Source organism: Corvus hawaiiensis, chromosome 8 (genome assembly GCF_020740725.1).
Source record: "Corvus hawaiiensis isolate bCorHaw1 chromosome 8, bCorHaw1.pri.cur, whole genome shotgun sequence".
Taxonomy (NCBI): Eukaryota; Metazoa; Chordata; class Aves; order Passeriformes; family Corvidae; genus Corvus; species Corvus hawaiiensis.
Window position 1 is genome coordinate 32,975,585 of NC_063220.1, and position 17,883 is coordinate 32,993,467.

Below are 17,883 nucleotides of genomic sequence, written 5' to 3' on the forward strand. Positions count from 1 at the left end.
AAAGAGAAGATATTTGCAGTGTATTTGACTGAAGACCTCAGGCTGACAGCAAAACCTGTTGTATGTAATTTAAACTTCAAAGTCATAAAGTACTCCAGATTGAATTGGTTTATGGACTTTGATAAATGTTAGGATTTTTATAAAACTGAAGATCAAGAAGGTCTCAAACTGGGGATGTACTGCCAATTGTTTTAGGATGAATTGTGAAGTTTTCCATTCTAGCTCAGACTTGTCCAAGTGTCACAAGCATTTTTTTTTCACATTCATGTCATTAGGTGTCAATGTAGGGTTGACCAGGATCCTGATCACATGATGGCATCTTTAAATCACTTACCTCATTAAGCTGTGAGGTAATTTTTTTCTCAGAATGCTGCTTTGACATCACACTAGGATGTCTTCAAATAATCACATTACGAAAGACCAGGTTTGGGTATGATAAGTGTGTCTTCATTTTTGCTTGGCTTCCAGTTGTCATCACATGAATCTGAACACTGGTAACTGAAGGGAGTTAATACGAGAACAGCTGCTAAAAGAAGTTTGAAAGAGAAATCAGTGATCACAATAGTTGTATCTTCACTCTGAGTAATGCTTCTTCTGTTTTGAAGGCTAGCTTTCCTGGAGGGACCTCAAACTGAATAAAAAGACCAGCTCTTCACTGTCTGCATTATTCCACCTAGCAATAAAATTTAAAAGGGTCAATTCTTACATTTCCATATATAAACAACCACAAAGTGAAGAGTTGTCAATCTCTAGCAAAGTTGATGATAGCAACTTTGATGATATGTTGGTCAGAAAGCATGTCTCTTTTATTTTTCAGCAATTAATTTTTGAATCTGTATCCAAGCAAACCATAGTATTTTCATTACCTTATAGGCCCACTCTTCACAGAATAGAAACTAGCAGTGTCCTCTGTGAAACTAGCACTGCTTTCTCATGCTACTCTCAGCTGGTAACAGCCACAATTGCATTGATCCAGGCCATTTATTGCATTTGGTGTGGCTGAACTAAGTATGAGATATTAGAGTGGCCAGATAGCTGGGTGACTTACAAAGTGCAGTTTTACCTAGGAGGAGTACATATCAGCTTAGGTCAAGAGGAATTCAATCCCAGAAGTGAGGCTGGGGTTGACATGTAACTGAGACAGACATAATTTAGGGGCACACACAGAGCTCTAGCTTCAAGTTAGAGAATTTGTTCTCGGTTAATATTTCACAGCAAACCAAAGCCAGCCAACACCTCTGTGAATGCAGCATCTCCTGCTGTCAGAACTGCAACCAAGCATCAAGAAACCTCCAAGACACCATCAGCTGTGGTTCAGTCTGTGTCTGTACCTGTCCAGGCTGTGTCAACACCAGTTAGCCAGGTAGGTGGGACAATGTGGTGAATTTCAAGGACTAAAAGCAAGCTCTTAAAAAAAGCATTTCTTCTACAGTTTGTGACTGAGAACCCCAAATTTTCTGGCGTTTGCTTTGCTGTTGAACTTCAGCTTTGAGCCTCACAGCCATACAGTCCACAGAGGAATGGCCCTGCCTCCAAGGCAACCTGGAGCACCTGCCCAAGGGCAGGGTGCCTTCCTTCCCCGGCTGCACGAGGAGCAGGAGGAGCAGGTGGCTCAGCCAGCACTGGGAATTCATGTGCCTTCCAGCAGCTCAGAGACGGAAAGGGCACCTGGATGTGTGAGTCACCTTCCCGGCCTCTCCTCATCGCAGACTGGCTCATCCACTTCCCAGCCCAGCACATTTTCCTCTCCCTCACTACAGAGCTCACTTGAAATCTTTTCCTTTCAATGAAACTCATTTTAAGCTGAATCGTTTCACTACTATGTTTACTTTATATGTAGATAAGTTGTTTGCCACATAACATTTTACTATCAACATCAAAGAGTTTCTAATTAACATTACCATGCATTTGGAATCGTTTTTGTTGCAAACTGTCAGCATGTTCACAGCTGTGAATTCTTTCCTGATAGGAAAGAGGAGCCATACTTAGTTAAAACTGAAAAGTTCACGAGTTTCTGAATTTCTCGCTTTACAGTGCCTTTTCAAAGTTTACAGCCCAGAATTAGGTGGTAACCAATAAACAGATACTGAACAGGTGAAGTAATGCACATTTACTTTTGACTACAATGAGAATAGAACTAAGCCCCTGCAACACTTTGCCATTTTGAGAGAAGATGCTTAAGGGTAATAGTTACCTCAAAAATCACTACTTTAAAATTTTGTTGGCTTATAAGGCACCATCTATGTAATTTGAATGTTTCCTGAGATACTGAATCATTAATTCTGCTGTTCTGGGGCAACTCCTATTACACCAAAATAAAAAACTATATTAAATACTCAAGCTATATAACAAAGTTTTCCAGGAGGAGAACAATTCCATTCTGTTTTCACTGAGTAGGATCAATAGGTTGATATCCCACCTCTCTATATGGTCTGGTTTTGGCAAAGGAGAAGAATTATAGTAGCAGTCACAGATGTGACTTGACTTAACATTTCCTTTTTAACATCAATAACCATTTTCTAAGTAAGAATTTTTAAAAGAGGACTATGACCAAGCAGACAACATATATTTGCCTTACTGAAGTATTAAGAAAAGATGTTCCAATACACTTCAGTAAAGCTTTTCTTGCCATGATTAACTGAGTAAGGCAATAAAGTACTAACAGCATTTTTGTTGTTATCCCATCCAGGAAGATCACCAGCAGTTGTCCACAATAGAATTTCTGTTCATTGCCTTAAGTATTTTGCTTTGGACTTCATCCTCCAAAATCTCTTTTATGTCATTCCAAAAGCACATTTCTCCTGTATATGAAAAAATAATGTCTGTACACCTAAACATCATCTTGTGATGTTTTGCAATCTACAGGCTCAAAGCCCCACTAATTATTTGCAAGGACTGGATGGAAGACCTATAATTGCTGCTCCTGTATTTACAAAGGTAATCTGTTCTATGACATATTTGAAAAGTAGAGGTCAGATAACTAAAGAGAGATAATTAAAAATTAGCTCTCAAAAAAAAGGCAAAAAAATCCTTTTCCTAAGCCATTCATAGGTTTAAGTGGCTTTATTAATAAATCTTATTGAAATCAGTATTATTTCCAGACCATTAAGACATTTACTGACTGTCTATTCATTTTCTCTATTAGATGTTACAGGATATTTCAGCTTCTGAGGGGCAGCTTGTTGTTTTTGAATGTCGGGTGAAAGGAGCTCCTTCCCCAAAGGTTGAATGGTATAGAGAAGGAACACTGATAGAAGACTCTCCAGATTTTAGGATATTACAGAAAAGTATGTTTCTTGTGTTAAAACATTGTGTCTAATAAAATATAGGCAAGCAACAAAATTGCTAACATAGCAACAGTGTGAATTTCTTATTACAACTGTAATTTTAATTTTCAAACAGTCAGAACATCTGCAACTTTCTCAAAGTCACTGAAATGCTAAAATTGTGGAAATTCAACAGAAATTCCTTAAATACCACACTAAACTAAACCTAAATGAAACAATAGTTCATCATAACTTGATTTCATGTGGGTCAGAGTTTCATAAATTGTCTTCAAGACACAATAAAGTTGTGCCAATACTGAAAAAAAACCCCAGCTACTTGGAGAATTTATTTCCTATTTCTAAGTTCCCAACAGTGTTCATAAGTGTTCATATTGTTCAGTGGCTTTGACATACCATTGAGTATAAGGCCTGGCTGTCTTCACCACCCCTTAAACAGAAAATTGGATCAAAAAGAGTACTCCATCACATTAAGAAGGTCAAGTTTTTTATTTTGTGCTTAAGAAAAAAGAAATCTTGGTAAAAGTAACTATATTCAATCTAATAATTCTGCTCTTCTTCCCTGTAGAACCACGATCTATGGCTGAACCAGGTGGGGATCATCAAAAGGCTCATAATTTTTTCATTGCATAAATGTGGTGATTTAACCTCACAAAATATTAATTATTAAAACTTCATTATTTAATTAACATAATTTCTTCTTTTCCCCATGTTCTATAGCTACTAATGACATACATTTCACTGTAGACTGTTCCACAAACATGTAATTTGATTTAATTCAGTCTCTTTTGAAGAAGATGTTTCCATTCTGCTTTGCCCCAGTTTTAACTCAGGATCTAAATGAGCTAAAGATTAATGAAATCAATGTATGAGGGTCCCCTGTACATCTGAGGTCCTGAAGTATACGAGATGAGGTAGATCTGAGCTATTTTTATCTAGTTTACCAGTTAGGGAACATTGCATCAGATGTTTAGCCATGTCAGCCATTCCCTGTGCTCCCTACCAATGTAATGTGAGAGTACCACATCAGGTGTTCACCCCTGATATCAGCAAATCCTATAAATGTGGCTGGATCTGCTGATTTCAAGGATCAGGGCAGAATGTAGGCTATGTCACATGGTTGGAGCAGAGGAGTCTTATAGCTTTCATTATTTCTCCATGAGAAATTCACTCTCCTCATTATGCTTTTTGCTATTAAAAATATGAAGCTTCCCCTCTTAGGATGGAAAATTACCAAAGGAGTATTAATTCTTATGGAACATAAACTTCTGTAACTATTCTCCTTGCCCTATTCAAAACCTTTTTACCCCAAAAAGTGTCTTGAAAGAAACTGCCACTGTCTGAGATTTAGGAATGAAAAAATGGAGCTTCAACCAGAAGCCACTGACACGGTTCTGTTACTGTCCAGTGGCATCACTGCTGAGTAATGTGAAGCAGTTTTTAGGGGATAATCAGTTGGGTGCAGTTGTCGCAGCCTCATCACCTGCTGCTCATTCAGAAGGAATCTGGACTTCCATGCATGCAGTGGTTGGCAGATCCCAGCATGATAAACTAGATACTATAATGCCTTAAACTAGTTCTGTTATCATACTGCTATAATAAACTATTATTCTCCTATAGTTGATAGCAAACAATCTCTTTGTTGCCATTAGATTGTCCTTGGTGATGACATGAAACAATCGAATTTAAGTGTGTTATGGCCTTTGACAAAAGTACTCATAAAATATTTATCCTGTAGGGTTTTAGGAAAGTTTATCGAAAAATGGTAGTCACTGAGTAGGTGAAGAAATTTTATCAGCCCACATTTCGATCCACTTTAGATGTTACTGTTCCTCCCCCTCCCAGCTGCACAGCCAAAACAAAAGATTTAAAATTCCATCACAATAGGTATTTATTAGGTGGTACTGCTGCCAGACGTGTCAGATACTGGTCAGACAGGAATATCATAAACCCAGATTGACTTTTCTAGATGGAACATAATTTTTGCTAGTACAATTTTGCTAGCATATTTTGGGTGCCCATTAGTCATCTTCACAAGGAAGTGAAAAGGCAACTTTCCGTAAGCACAGTTAGCACAATGCCCTCTATCTGCAAATCTGCACTGATATTTTTGAAAACAACAGCCTATATATATGTGTTTTATATTTCTCCCCCTTACAGAGTGACTCCACTTGAAATGTTCCCAGTCAATTATAATTAATCTTTCAATCTGCAGAGATAAAAATACCTATGTTTTAGTGAGCTGAGAGTGTGGAGTAAACTGTATTTTTCCAAATTAAATTTTAAGTTCTTTTAAGTCTGTACTTCATGTGTTAGGAAAACATTTTCTAATGTTTTCCACACACTGCTGACACCTGTTCTTTGCTTTCATTGGGCATGCTGGAACACAGAGGGTACCAGTTGCTGCAGACAATGCTGATAACAGCTGCTGCACACAAAGGCTGCTAAAACTGATAATACTGATGGAACTAGAAACAAACTGAGCAAGGTGGAAGACCTTAAGGAAATCTCCCCAAAGGTAGTCAGGGTTCTGTGTGTTTTTTCATTGCATGTTCACTTCAAGTACTAATCCTGCTCTCATGCTTTGCAGAGGAGATTTGTACTCTCGTTATTGCTGAAGTATTTTCAGAAGATTCCGGCAGTTTCACCTGTACTGCAAGCAATAAATATGGCACAGTATCCAGTATAGCTCGTCTGACTGTCAAAGGTAAGAGTTTGAGTCCTTTGCTCCCTAGTAAATCCGAGCAGAGCAGGCTGTGATTTATGCTGTGTACTGTTGACTCCAATGCAGCTCCAAGTTCTGGCAATGTTCTTCATAACTAAAAAGTGTGAGAACTCTCAGGGGAAAAAAAAAATTAAAAAAAAAAAGTTTGTATTTCAAAGATGTAGTGGAAATCACTGGGGACGTGGCTGAAGACCACTGACTGATTTTCCAAACTGCAACAGTGCCTCTTTACCCTCTACCTTTACAATATTCCTTTTTTAAGGGAATTTGTTCTTAAACAAACGAGGTCAAACAACTCAGTCCAACAGCTGGAAGGACAGAGTGAGTTTTTTGAACTATAACTTTTGGGATTTCTTTTCACGATGATTTATGGCATTTACATATCCCAAGGTTTGACTTCTCCTCTTTCAGCACCTGAAGACAGCAGTAATGCTGCTGCCCTTCACACGACGGGCTCCATTGACTTTGTCGTTACTGAACACCAACCTCCCCCACAAACTCCTTCCAGCCGTGCAGCAATTCAAACACCCAAACCTAAACTCGAAGGTGTTCTTGTGAACCACAATGAACCCAGGTCGAGTTCCAAGGTAGGGCTCCGTGTACACTTCAAGCTGCCTGAAGATGAAAAAGGAAGTGAACCATCCTCAGAGGATGGACCTGGTGCTGCAAACCAAACCAGACCCAACCATTTCCCAGAGAAGATAAATGGACAGCCAGTGAAAATACCAGAGCCAACATCACCATCCAAGGAACCTCCCCCAGTACTGGCTAAACCAAAGCTGTAAGTAAACAGAAGTCTAATTCTCAGGAGCATCACTGATATTATTTAGTATATATTGACAACACTATTGCACTAGAGCAAAAACTCAAATGCACAATAAAAAGATTGTAGGTATCACATGGCATTGGCCTAATGAACCATACATAATCTTAGAAATCATATTCTACAGAGCTAGATTATTTTTTCTGTATATCTCTCTCAGGAAAAGTCATCTCCAGTTTTAAAAGGAAAATGTTTTCACTTTGAAATGTTATTAATTCCACAATGTTTCCTGCTGCAATCAAAAGGTGAAGAAAATTGACCTTATACAGGCAAAATAAAAGCAGGTTCTTCAAACATATCTCACTCAATTCTGGGTATGCAGTATTGCCCAAGTCAGGCATATTCAGTCTTACACATAGTACAGACTGGCAACCAGCAAGTAACTGTCATCCCAAACGCCATACCTCATGACTTTTATGTCCCACAAACATCATCTCCTCCTAAAACAGATAAAATACTTGGAAATGCTTGATAATGTGAAGGCACTTGAACTAAAAAGCACCTTCATGATTGGTGCACTGGGAGCTCAGGAGAAATTTGAAAAAGTGGTGTCGTTTTCCTAGAGGATAATTTATGGAATTCACACTGCAGTTTATTAAGAAAGGTATTTTCAGCATTTTTTAAACCTCTCACATATAGTTTTAACAAAAAGCACACAGACACCTTCATTTCATTTCTTAAATAGGCAGAAGCTTTACCTAAGGGCTCAGGAAGGACTTTATAAAGTAATTCACTGGTACTCTTCAGCAGGGATGTAATTTCATAGCATAAACATTACAAGGAGAAGACAGAACTCACGTATCTTGTAGCAGAGGAAGAACTTGGAGCACAGGATTTTTTAATTTGTGAAGCCCACATTCACAGCCCTACATACTTTCTGAGCCGTATGAGTTTCAGGGGGGAGCAGAAGCAGTATTTAAGTGCCCAATGCTTGCATAAAGCAGAATTTCTGTCAACTCCCCCCTCCAAAAAAAGTCCTGTTACAAAGGATTGCTTTATTATTATGCAGATGTGTATATGAAGGGCACAAAATCAGGCCCACACAACTACTAACTCTCTAACATCCTACTTTATGAAAGCTTGAAATTGCTATCTTTATCTGCCTTTAATGTGATTTTTGTTTAGTACATTACAGAAACTAATTCTTTTAACTGAAAACAAATTATTTTGAGTACGTATTTGGTTGTGGTTGCAGGAGCAGTTGTGGTTGGTCTTTACATCTTCATTTTCCACTTTTTATCAGTAGTTATTTAATGCTCCATAGTTTATTACACAATCATTTTCCATATCCTCTACGTCTTTTCTGGTTTTGGAAGGGAAAAAGCTCTCCTGTTTTTCATGTGCTGTATTTCCATATACACAATAACTAAATAAACCACTTGACAAGGCAAAATAATTTTCCTTAATTGCAAAGTAAAAAAGCCCTGGAGATCTATGTGGTAGACAGCATCTAGAAAAAGAACAACTGCATGGAATGCAAGTTCTATCTGAATTATCCACTCCTGCCTGTCACTGAATGTCAGCACCAGCTAAACTATGTTGGTAATATCTCCTATCGTGGATTATTACAAAGCTTTATCAGTTAAAGTGCTGGTTTCAGAACCCACTTCAGCAGCAGGTAAATAATGCAATCTGGCTTACAAACACTCATTTAAGTTATGGTACACCAAATCTTACTCTTAGTTACACAAGCAGAGTGGTACTAAGGTGATTTTGACAGGACAGTGCTGTCCCTTAAATATCTTCAAGTAAGAGTTATATTTATATTTCACATGCTAAAATGTAAGAATTATCTTCAGTCAAATAATTTGCAGACAAAAAGCTCTTGTGCCTCTGGCAAAGAAGGGGAGATGAAGGAAAAAAATATTTTAGTAGCAAACTAATATTATGCTCTTCTCATAATGTTAGAGAATGTGTCACATAGCAGTTTCCCGTCTCTTACTGTATCACAGAACACAGAATTTTTCTGTCTGAATTCATACATGGAAATGCAGCCAACTGGCTCATTCGGGGCTCATAACCAATTTTGTTCATCTTTATTTTCTGTGCAGTGATCAGAGCCAGTTAAAACAGCTCCATAACCAGGTCCTGCTTGAACAACAGCAGGTGCATCAGGCATCTCAAAGAGAGCTGTCATTCAACACCACTTTAGTGAATTCTGCTACTTCACTCTACCAACAGTCCACCTCAACCCTGTACAAGCAAAGCTCAGCCTCTGCTTCGCAAGCCTTTGGCTACACCCGCCCCAAGCAGTTCCTGCCACCACAAACTCCCCCACCAGCCAGCTCCTCTGCCAGCTCCTCAGTTACATTCAGCAGCGTCCCTCAGGCAACTCAGAAAACAAATAACATGGAAAATTTCATGGGAAATCCTCCACCTGCCCAATCAAGGTCTTCAGGAGGGTTTACAAGCAAAAGTGAACAGTCTCTACCAAGCCCTAAGGAATCCGTGGTGCCTCCACTAACACTTTCTACATGCAGCGTAAAACAGTTTCAGCCACAGACTGTGACTCCTGCTCCCATCTCCCCAACCGGACGGATTCAGAATCCAGTAGCTTTCCTTAGTGCTGTTCTTCCTTCACTTCCTACCGTGCCATCAACCAATGCCATGGGACTGCCCAGAAGTACACCAGCCACGTAAGTAGCATAAACCACATGCACAGACACAGGGACAAGAAATACTCAAAGGAAACTAGGATGTATTTCGGTTCAAGGGTTCAGTGGGGGATTCAGTGAAATGCATGTCTTTCATAAAATAGAAGAGTGAGTTACTCATATATTCTGGTCATTTAATCTAACCTTTACATCCAGAGAGAAAAGAAAGGATAATAACTTCTGTAATTAGATAGAATTCAAGAGAGAGAAATGTGAGCATATAAACAGATATATAAGAATGTGGGGGCTCAGAGTTTCATAAGACTGTACTAGAGTGAAGAAAGAGATTTCATGAGCTTGTAGGATAAGTCACTCCGAGACTCTTTGCTTACATGAGGTATAAAAACATTCATACCTATTGTAAGCAACAAGTAAAGTTTTAAAGGTACCTTATAGTGCAAGCTATTTTTTTAGTCTAGGTCAATCTAAGAAATAACTTACGTAAAGGTATTTTTCTGGTTGCAGTACTTTCTATATTTGAAGTCCCCCAGAAAATCTCAGGAGAGTTAATGGTTTGCACATAAATAATTAACAGCCAGCATGATTTCTATGGCAAAATAGCTACCATGATACAAGCAAATAAGGATGATGATGTACTGGCAAGGTGGTGGCCTTAACAGTCTCTTCTTTACTGGTAGAGTTGAAGCGAATTTCCCTTTTGTGGACTATGTCAACTCTGTGTTAGCCTGGCTAGCACCTGTAGATTGGTACAACTATTTACTCATATAGCTTCAAATCCTGCAGGAATAGTTTCCTCTTTTCTCAACAGTTCAAGGTAGCGACAGCTATCAGCAAGTCACAATCTCCTGACTACCCTGCTGATACTACGTCAACCAATGTTATTACAACAGAAAAATGTGTCCCTGTGTCTATAGCAGTCACCACGCTGTGTGCCAAGAAATCCTACCTTCAAACCAGTACTGCACTGCTACTCACAGACCTCTCAGTTGCCCAGCACAGCCACATAATTGCCATCACCCCGTAGCATGTGCCTGGAGGCCTTCCCAGCCCTGGCACCCTAATCAGGCACGCAGCATGAAGCTATAAGGGCCACAGTGAAGGTTTTCACTTTAGCCAGCTCAAGCCTTTGGTCTGCTTCCACAATGCTGCAAGAGCAAGCAAAAATCAACTGCAGCTGTCACCAGTCCCCTTCCACCCCTTCAGATCTGGGGGACAAGTGCTCAAGTGCTGTTCTCTTTGCATTAATGACACTTAACCCCCGCAAAGTGCTTTCCTTTTTCTCCCTGCTGCACAGGCATGGCCACAGAAGTCATCACAATATGCCTACCAGGCAGACTAGTTAAATATGTTTTCTTCATTTCAGCTTTCCTGGGTCCCAGCCCAGAGCTGAATTCTCACACAACTAGTGCTCCTTTTGCTGACATTCAAATCTTGACCTCTGCAAGGGAGAGAGTCTTCGCAGGGCACAAAAGGTCAGGAAGGAATCTGAACAGTATCTGTGATAATCTGTAAATACCTGTTGAAGCTTCAGCTTCCCTTTTTGGCATTATCAATTACAGTAATTCTGGTTACAAAAGGAGTGAGAGCTCACTGTGTCTGCAGGACAACAGAAGGAAGACACCTTGCAAAGCAATCACCAGTTCTGCCTTTACCTAGAGCCCCTGTTATCAAGATCCCAACATCTGTTCTGGTAAACTACCAGAATATTGCACACTCCCTCGTAGTGTCCTGCTGCTGTGCTCCAGCAGTGCATTTTCACAGTCTCCCGACAATCTGCGCTAAGAATTTAACTATTTTCAAACCTTACTAAAATTAAACAGACCACATCTATAAAATAAAAATAAAAAATAACTGTTGATGTTAGGTGTCATAAAAGGGTGAGAGAAACGAAAGAAGTAAAAGCTCATAGAAAGAGTAAATGCTCAATGAAGATGTGAGATAATGATCAATGAGAAATTGTATTAACTTTTAAATTATTGCCTGATAACAGTCAAATGCACACCTTGTACACCTAAGGTAACACCTACACTCATTTCTTTAGCATTCACTGTGACATCATTATTGCAGGATAAATATAAATAGAACTTAGATGCCTATTGTAGCATTATAACCCTTACTCTGTTTAAGATGTGTGTTTTTAATTTCTACAGCATGGGAATGGGATGTCCCATTAAGATTGTACCAAAAAAAATCAAATCCTGTATTGCGCTTTGGCTTCTATGTAAATAAATAATAGGTTCCACCATAATATATCATATCATACTGGTGACAAAATATGTATATACTGGTTGCTGCATGTTAGTATCAGAATTTTCTTTTACTAGCCCAACCCAGGGATTAACAAAGAAAAATCTGAAGCCTCTGCCATTAGCAACAGAAGATTCTATTCGGGAAAACAAAGCTGCACTTGTAAAGGACCTGGAAAGAAAACTGCATTTCAGAGAGGATGCTAATCAACAAAGTGGTCAACAGGTAAGAAAATCGAGTATTATTAAAATAAATTTCACTCATGAACAAGACATATATTATGACGTTGGAGAAAAGGTGTTTTTGTGGATGAGCTGCTACACTACTTTGCAGGGGGAGCCTTCATGTGAGTACTGGTTTGGAATAGCAAACTGGAGCTTTGAACAGAAAGCATGAGGGATGCAGCTGTAAAATATTTATTTTGTGACTGAGCAGCATTTTTCATTTCTGATCATCTCAGAGGCTGGTAGGAATGTAAAATTTCTTTATTGTCATGGAAGCTTCTGGACATTGGCTTTTATTTTTTTGCTTTACATGTGCTCGATTCATTGCACACATACACACACTATATTTTAAAACAAAGAGTAAAGTAATTAAACAGTTTAGGATAAGGTTTTTGGTTTTGTTTTGGTTGAACTAAAATGAGCTTTCAAGTTTTTAGCATGAAACCTATTTTTTCTAATTTCCAAACTTACATGAATGGACAGGGACTTCTTGGGAACTTTATTATTAGAATTTAGCAAAATAACAAACCTTTTACAAAGTTCAAGGAACTAAATATTAGTTCACTCTTAACTGGAATCAATAAATTCACTGAATCTGGGCACTGTCTATGAAACTAAAGAAGAAATTAAAAAATGAAGTAGTATAGAAGTTGAAATGACTGTAAATCAGGTTCAAGCACCCTTGAATAACAGACACACTAAGGACTGCTAGACAGCTGCTCTGCCTGCAGGTGATTATTCTTCTCTCACCTTGGCCATGGAGGCCTCCATACCTGTCCCACCAGCTCAGGCTTAACGCGGGTTAAATAAGGGTTTACCCCCATCTGTCGCCAACCAAAGAGCTTTTCACAACATCCATTACCCTTCTGACAGAAAACATGTAGAGAGAAGCAAAACACCACCAACTCTCTGGAGCAAAGTCCCCTCTGTGGACAACTGCAGTGTAATCCCGAGGGTTTTTTAATTTTGTTGTTGACCTTTCTTTCTGGCACATCACACTGCCAAAGCACTTAGAGTAAAACAACTGGCAAGCAGTACGTTTTGCAGATGAATCACAAGTGTTACAATCTGTACTTGCTATGGTAGTAAGAGAAATTATTTGGAGAGCTACTGTGAAATACCAGTCAGTCTTTGGAGTTAACTGCATGATAACCCCTTTAGAAACAACGATCACTACTAGTGTCAGAGTTACCTGCTGACAGCAGAAGTTATTTATACACTTATTTGCTATTCTGTATGAGACCAAACCTATATCGTGACTCTCGAATTCCTCAAAAGTTCAAAGCTGGCACATCTCTAATTGTTACAGTAATTAGAATGCCAATGGCTATGAACTAAAATCAATAAAAGTTCCCTTATTTTCCTCTCAATTCCCAACTTTAATCCCTTCTGATTTTCCTTTTCTCATGTGAGAAAAGCTTACTCCAGCAAATTCAAGTCTGAGTTTTCTCCTCCATGAAGGCAGTGATTATTTAAACAGATGACAGGATGAACAGTATTTTCCAGAATTCCTATTGCTATATAGAACAATCAACATAATGAGAATAATATGCTGGAGTGCTGGATTCACACCCATATATTTTGTTCCATTTTTTCCTCTTGTAGTTAACGCAGAATTAGAAAGGAGACATTTTCATTCCACACATAGCAAATCTGTATTAAATCAATTAAAGTAATGGTAGGGAAGGGCTTACTCCCTTTCTCATAAATACAAATGCAATCCTCCTCTGTGTGAGAGATCACTGCATAATGGAGTACAGCATCCAGTAAGAATCTCAAATGTTGGTTTCCTTGCATTGTCTACATGCTACTTTAAAAATTCCTTCTCATAAAATGTGTCCTCTGGTGTATTTTTATTTAGAGCATTGTACTGAGACCCCCATTTCTCTCATTTACAATACCTGCAGAGCATGCGGGGATCATCCAGAATGAATGCTGCAGATGAAAAGCCTGTGCCTTAAAGTCCTGGTATTGTCTTGTATTACTACAAAAAGGGCAGCAATGAACAGGAGGGATTTGCATTCTGGTTCTCTGCTTATTATTTAAAATTGACTTCCATATGAAAAATGTTTAGCTCACAAGATGAGATTTTCCTAAGTGTCAGCATTATGCACTCAGCATGATATCTGATAATCCAGATGTCCTCCTTCTGTTTCATCCAGTACATCATTCATCACCAACAATAAAGAAATCCAGGATCAGAACATAGTTGGTAATTTTGCTGATGCTGCATGAGACAGAACAGATTAGTCTCTGGGCGTCTACAGCTATGATGACCATGAGGTGCTGACAGAAATACAAATATGACTTTGCTAAGATTCTAGCTGCAACTTTAATCAAGTACATGCAATAACAAGCTGTCATTTTTACCAAAAAAAACCTACCATACCCATCATTTCTGCAGATGGTGGCATGCTCTAGTGCCAGGTGAAATGTCGTCACAATTAGGAGTGCTGAAAAAAAATGTGATTCTGTTACACCCAAACATCTTCAGTCAGATTTTCTCAGTTCTTTCAAACAAAAGGGGCAGTGAAGGAGGATTGGCTTTATGCAATCACAGGAAGACGATAGGACAAATCCCAGGATAGAGGAGACTTGACTCAGTGTCTTCCTTGGCTCGAAGACAATCAAATTCAAAACTCTGAACTCCCACAAGGACAAGCTTCACTCCTTGCCAGTGGGTAAGTGTCATGTTGGTGCTGTCCCAGGTTGCTCAAATAATTAAGCATTCTTTATCACCAGGAGAAAAATCTGGAAATTCCGCCTTTCAGAACAGCTTCTGTAACAGGCGACCTGAGTTTTTCTACCACCTTCTCCAGCTCAAGGAATAAAATTTAAGACTTTCAGGCACCAAGAACAGGCCCTCAATTAGCAGGACATTTCAAAGAGCATTTCAATTTAATGATTAGGGTCCTCTGAGGAAGCTGTTAGAATTCTTTCTTCCAGCTAGTGATGGAGAAAATGAACAGAGACAGACTGAGACAGAGAAATAAAAAGAGAATCACTCTCCTGCCCAGAAACAAGGACAAGCAACACCTGGATTCTTGTCCTTACTGTAGTGGATGTTTCAGTATTTCTGCAAAGTGAAAGAGGACAAGAAAGACAAAAAACCCTCATCTCCACCCTCAGAATGTTTTATTGGCATAAAGCTTGGAGTTTCCTCTTGGAGGCTGAGATTGAAATGCTGTGAGACCAAGCATCCAAGTCTCATAACCTCAGTGCGTGTCCAGGTAACTGCACCACTTGATGAAAGGAGAGCACAGTCAGCGTTACCTGCAGTTCCCAAAATCTGTCCGTCTAGTCCACTGGGCCTTTTATCTTCCCTACAAATAAAATATCTCAGTAATGTTCAGTTAGAATATGTCACGTAGAAACAAAAAGACGTGGGGAGAAAAGGAAAGAAGGAGACTTTGGGAAGGCTTGGGCAAATGGAAAAATATAATTGGGTAATGGAAACTAATTCTTTTACCCTGGTATTTGAAAGCATTCACAGGCTTCACCAATACAAATAAATCAATACATATTTCCTCTGTAAATAGAGGAAATTCAGCTTTACAGGCAAAACTTAGAAATTAATGATATTATTTCCTCAGCATTTTGTTATACTAATAATATAAAATAGAAAAATGAGGTAATTAAACTTCAAAATCCTGTACAGTAATAAAACTAAATTATTTACCTGTGCAATAATACAGGAAAGCAGAGTTAAATACCAGGGCCTGGTTTATACATTTTGGTTGTAAGAACTCCAAACTGTGCTCACGTATCTGTGTCATTTACTATGAAGAATATCATGTGGCAATGCTGATTGGTTGTGTCTTATGTAAGACTCAGATAGCAGCCTTAATTTTAGGACAAAAAAAACCCTACAGCTGTTTAGAAAATTATGCACAGCCCTCACATGAATATTCTTTACTTTTGCTAGAAAATGCTTGGTAAGAAACTTCAGAGCAAAAGAGATGCAGGGTTTGTCCAAAAGCTTTCAGATCACTAAGAACCAGACCCTGTAAAGCCATACGCAGATCCCAGTTCATCACACAGGCCCCGACACCGGTGACACCTCAACACTGACCACACAGAACCATCTCCTTGCAGTTCCCATACTGAGCATTCAGTCTCAGAAAGGCCGAGGAATCACCCAGAACTCTGTTCCCAGGGCACAAAAATTATACTTAATTCAATCTCTCCAAAAATCTGGCTCAAAATCAAGCTTCACATCATCTCTCAAAGGTCAGCAAATGTCAGCAATTTTAGGCTAAGGATGGGAATTAAACCACAGTCTCCCCATAGAAGCTTGTCTGCTCTGCACTAGGAATGAGAAGAGATTTAAGAATCTGACCAGGACAAATTGATATTAATATGTATAAACTCCCTGTAATTGTGGGAATGAACAGTTGAACAACCGCTGGTGGCTGTCTTCTCAAGACCTAGATCTTATCAATAGGAAAGTATAGACAGGTTTTCATGGTAGGGATCCTGGCTTGCAGAGCTCATCACGTCAGAGAGGCAAGCTGAACCCTTCATGCTTGCACATACACTCCCTCCAGCTGCTAAGTCTGTGGGAATTGGAGATGGCAACTCCATTTGCTTTCTCTCCTCTTTCGTTCTTGCTTAATCGCTCTGAACTGTATTTTGAATATTGTCTAGCTAGACAATAACTTGCTAGGCTCTTCATGAGTTTGTGTTTGGATAAGCATGAGATTCATGCCTAGTGGTGTGTAAGATGTCCCATACAATTCATCTGCAAGAAAAAAATCGCCCCAGCAGTACCTCTTCATAGGACATGACAAGTGGAGAAAAGCTTATACATTGGATCTGATGCTTTTTGATTCCCACTGCTGAGAGGGGAACAGGGGGAAGAGAGAGAATCCAAACTATTCAGGAGATTTCAGTCGGAGTAGCCTAGATTAGACTGGGAAGTTAAGGAGTGTTACAGCTTGGAAACAGATGCTGAGATGCAATATATGCCACTTTCTTAGATAAACTGTTAAATGGATTTAGAATAACTCTGTCAAAAAGCCAATCTAGTAAAAGTTACAAAACTGGGATTAAATTGGGAAATTTGTCTAGAGTTGGCATTAAGTTGGCAACAGAATTGTTTTTATATAGTATATGAGAATCAACATTTGAGTAGAATTCCCTTAGCCTTTCTGTTTGTGGTAATTTCCATGAGTTACTATGCTAACATCAGGTTATTTTGATTCTACAAGCTTCTACTAACTGTTAGTATGTATATTCACTAAGATCTGAATCCTGCTAAAGATAAATTTTGACTTCAACAGATGCAGGATTTTAGAACTTGTGTTCATACACAAAGGTGCTTAGAATCTTACAGGAATTACTACATTCTATGCAATTCCCTTTTTGCCAAAAATGTTTACAGGCAGCAGAAAGGCCCAGGAGTTAAATTACTTGGCAAGATCTAGGAGATCATGATGCAGCTCTCTGCTCAGTCACAGATTTTTTGTGTTACCTTAACAGGTCCCTCAGCTTCTTTAGGCCTCAATTTCCCATAGGTAAAATGCAGGTAATAGCCCTGCCCTGAAGGATGCCGTGCTCTTTGGTGGTCAAAAATTATGGTGATGGGGCCAAATAGATCCATCACAGAGACAAAGTTACGTGAACCTGTACCTTCAGCAAGACTGAAGATTTCAGAGAAGATTTTGTTTGTTGTGCAGGACAAAGCCACCCACCAGCAGCCTATGACAATATTGCCAAGGCAGAGCAAAGGCAAGCAGAAGGAAAGCTGCATTTCACTTCTCTATCTGCCACTGAGTTCCACTAGAATGGTAAAAAACCCCTCCAGATACATATTCAGCACATTTACTGGCTTTGCTTTGGCCACTTGTAAGTCTTTTACCCTTCAAACTATACTGGGACAATATTAATACAACACCATCACTGCCTACTCCCTTTTGCACACTAAACAATGCGCATTCGGTGTAGGAGAAATAGCCAGGTTTCC

At 39.1% G+C, this 17,883-nt stretch overlaps 1 protein-coding gene across 2 annotated transcripts in view; it reads left to right on the forward strand.

Annotated features, from left to right (window-relative positions):
* The window catches only part of MYPN (myopalladin), a 72,480-nt gene that overhangs the window by 35,422 nt on the left and 19,175 nt on the right, over nt 1-17,883 (forward strand). For both annotated transcript variants that reach the window (XM_048311919.1, XM_048311918.1), the window contains exons 5-12: nt 1,216-1,363; nt 2,866-2,937; nt 3,146-3,287; nt 3,853-3,876; nt 5,875-5,991; nt 6,421-6,790; nt 8,884-9,468; nt 11,772-11,919. In XM_048311919.1, the coding sequence (XP_048167876.1) occupies nt 1,216-1,363; nt 2,866-2,937; nt 3,146-3,287; nt 3,853-3,876; nt 5,875-5,991; nt 6,421-6,790; nt 8,884-9,468; nt 11,772-11,919 (1,606 nt within the window). The remainder of the gene's footprint in view (nt 1-1,215; nt 1,364-2,865; nt 2,938-3,145; nt 3,288-3,852; nt 3,877-5,874; nt 5,992-6,420; nt 6,791-8,883; nt 9,469-11,771; nt 11,920-17,883) is intronic.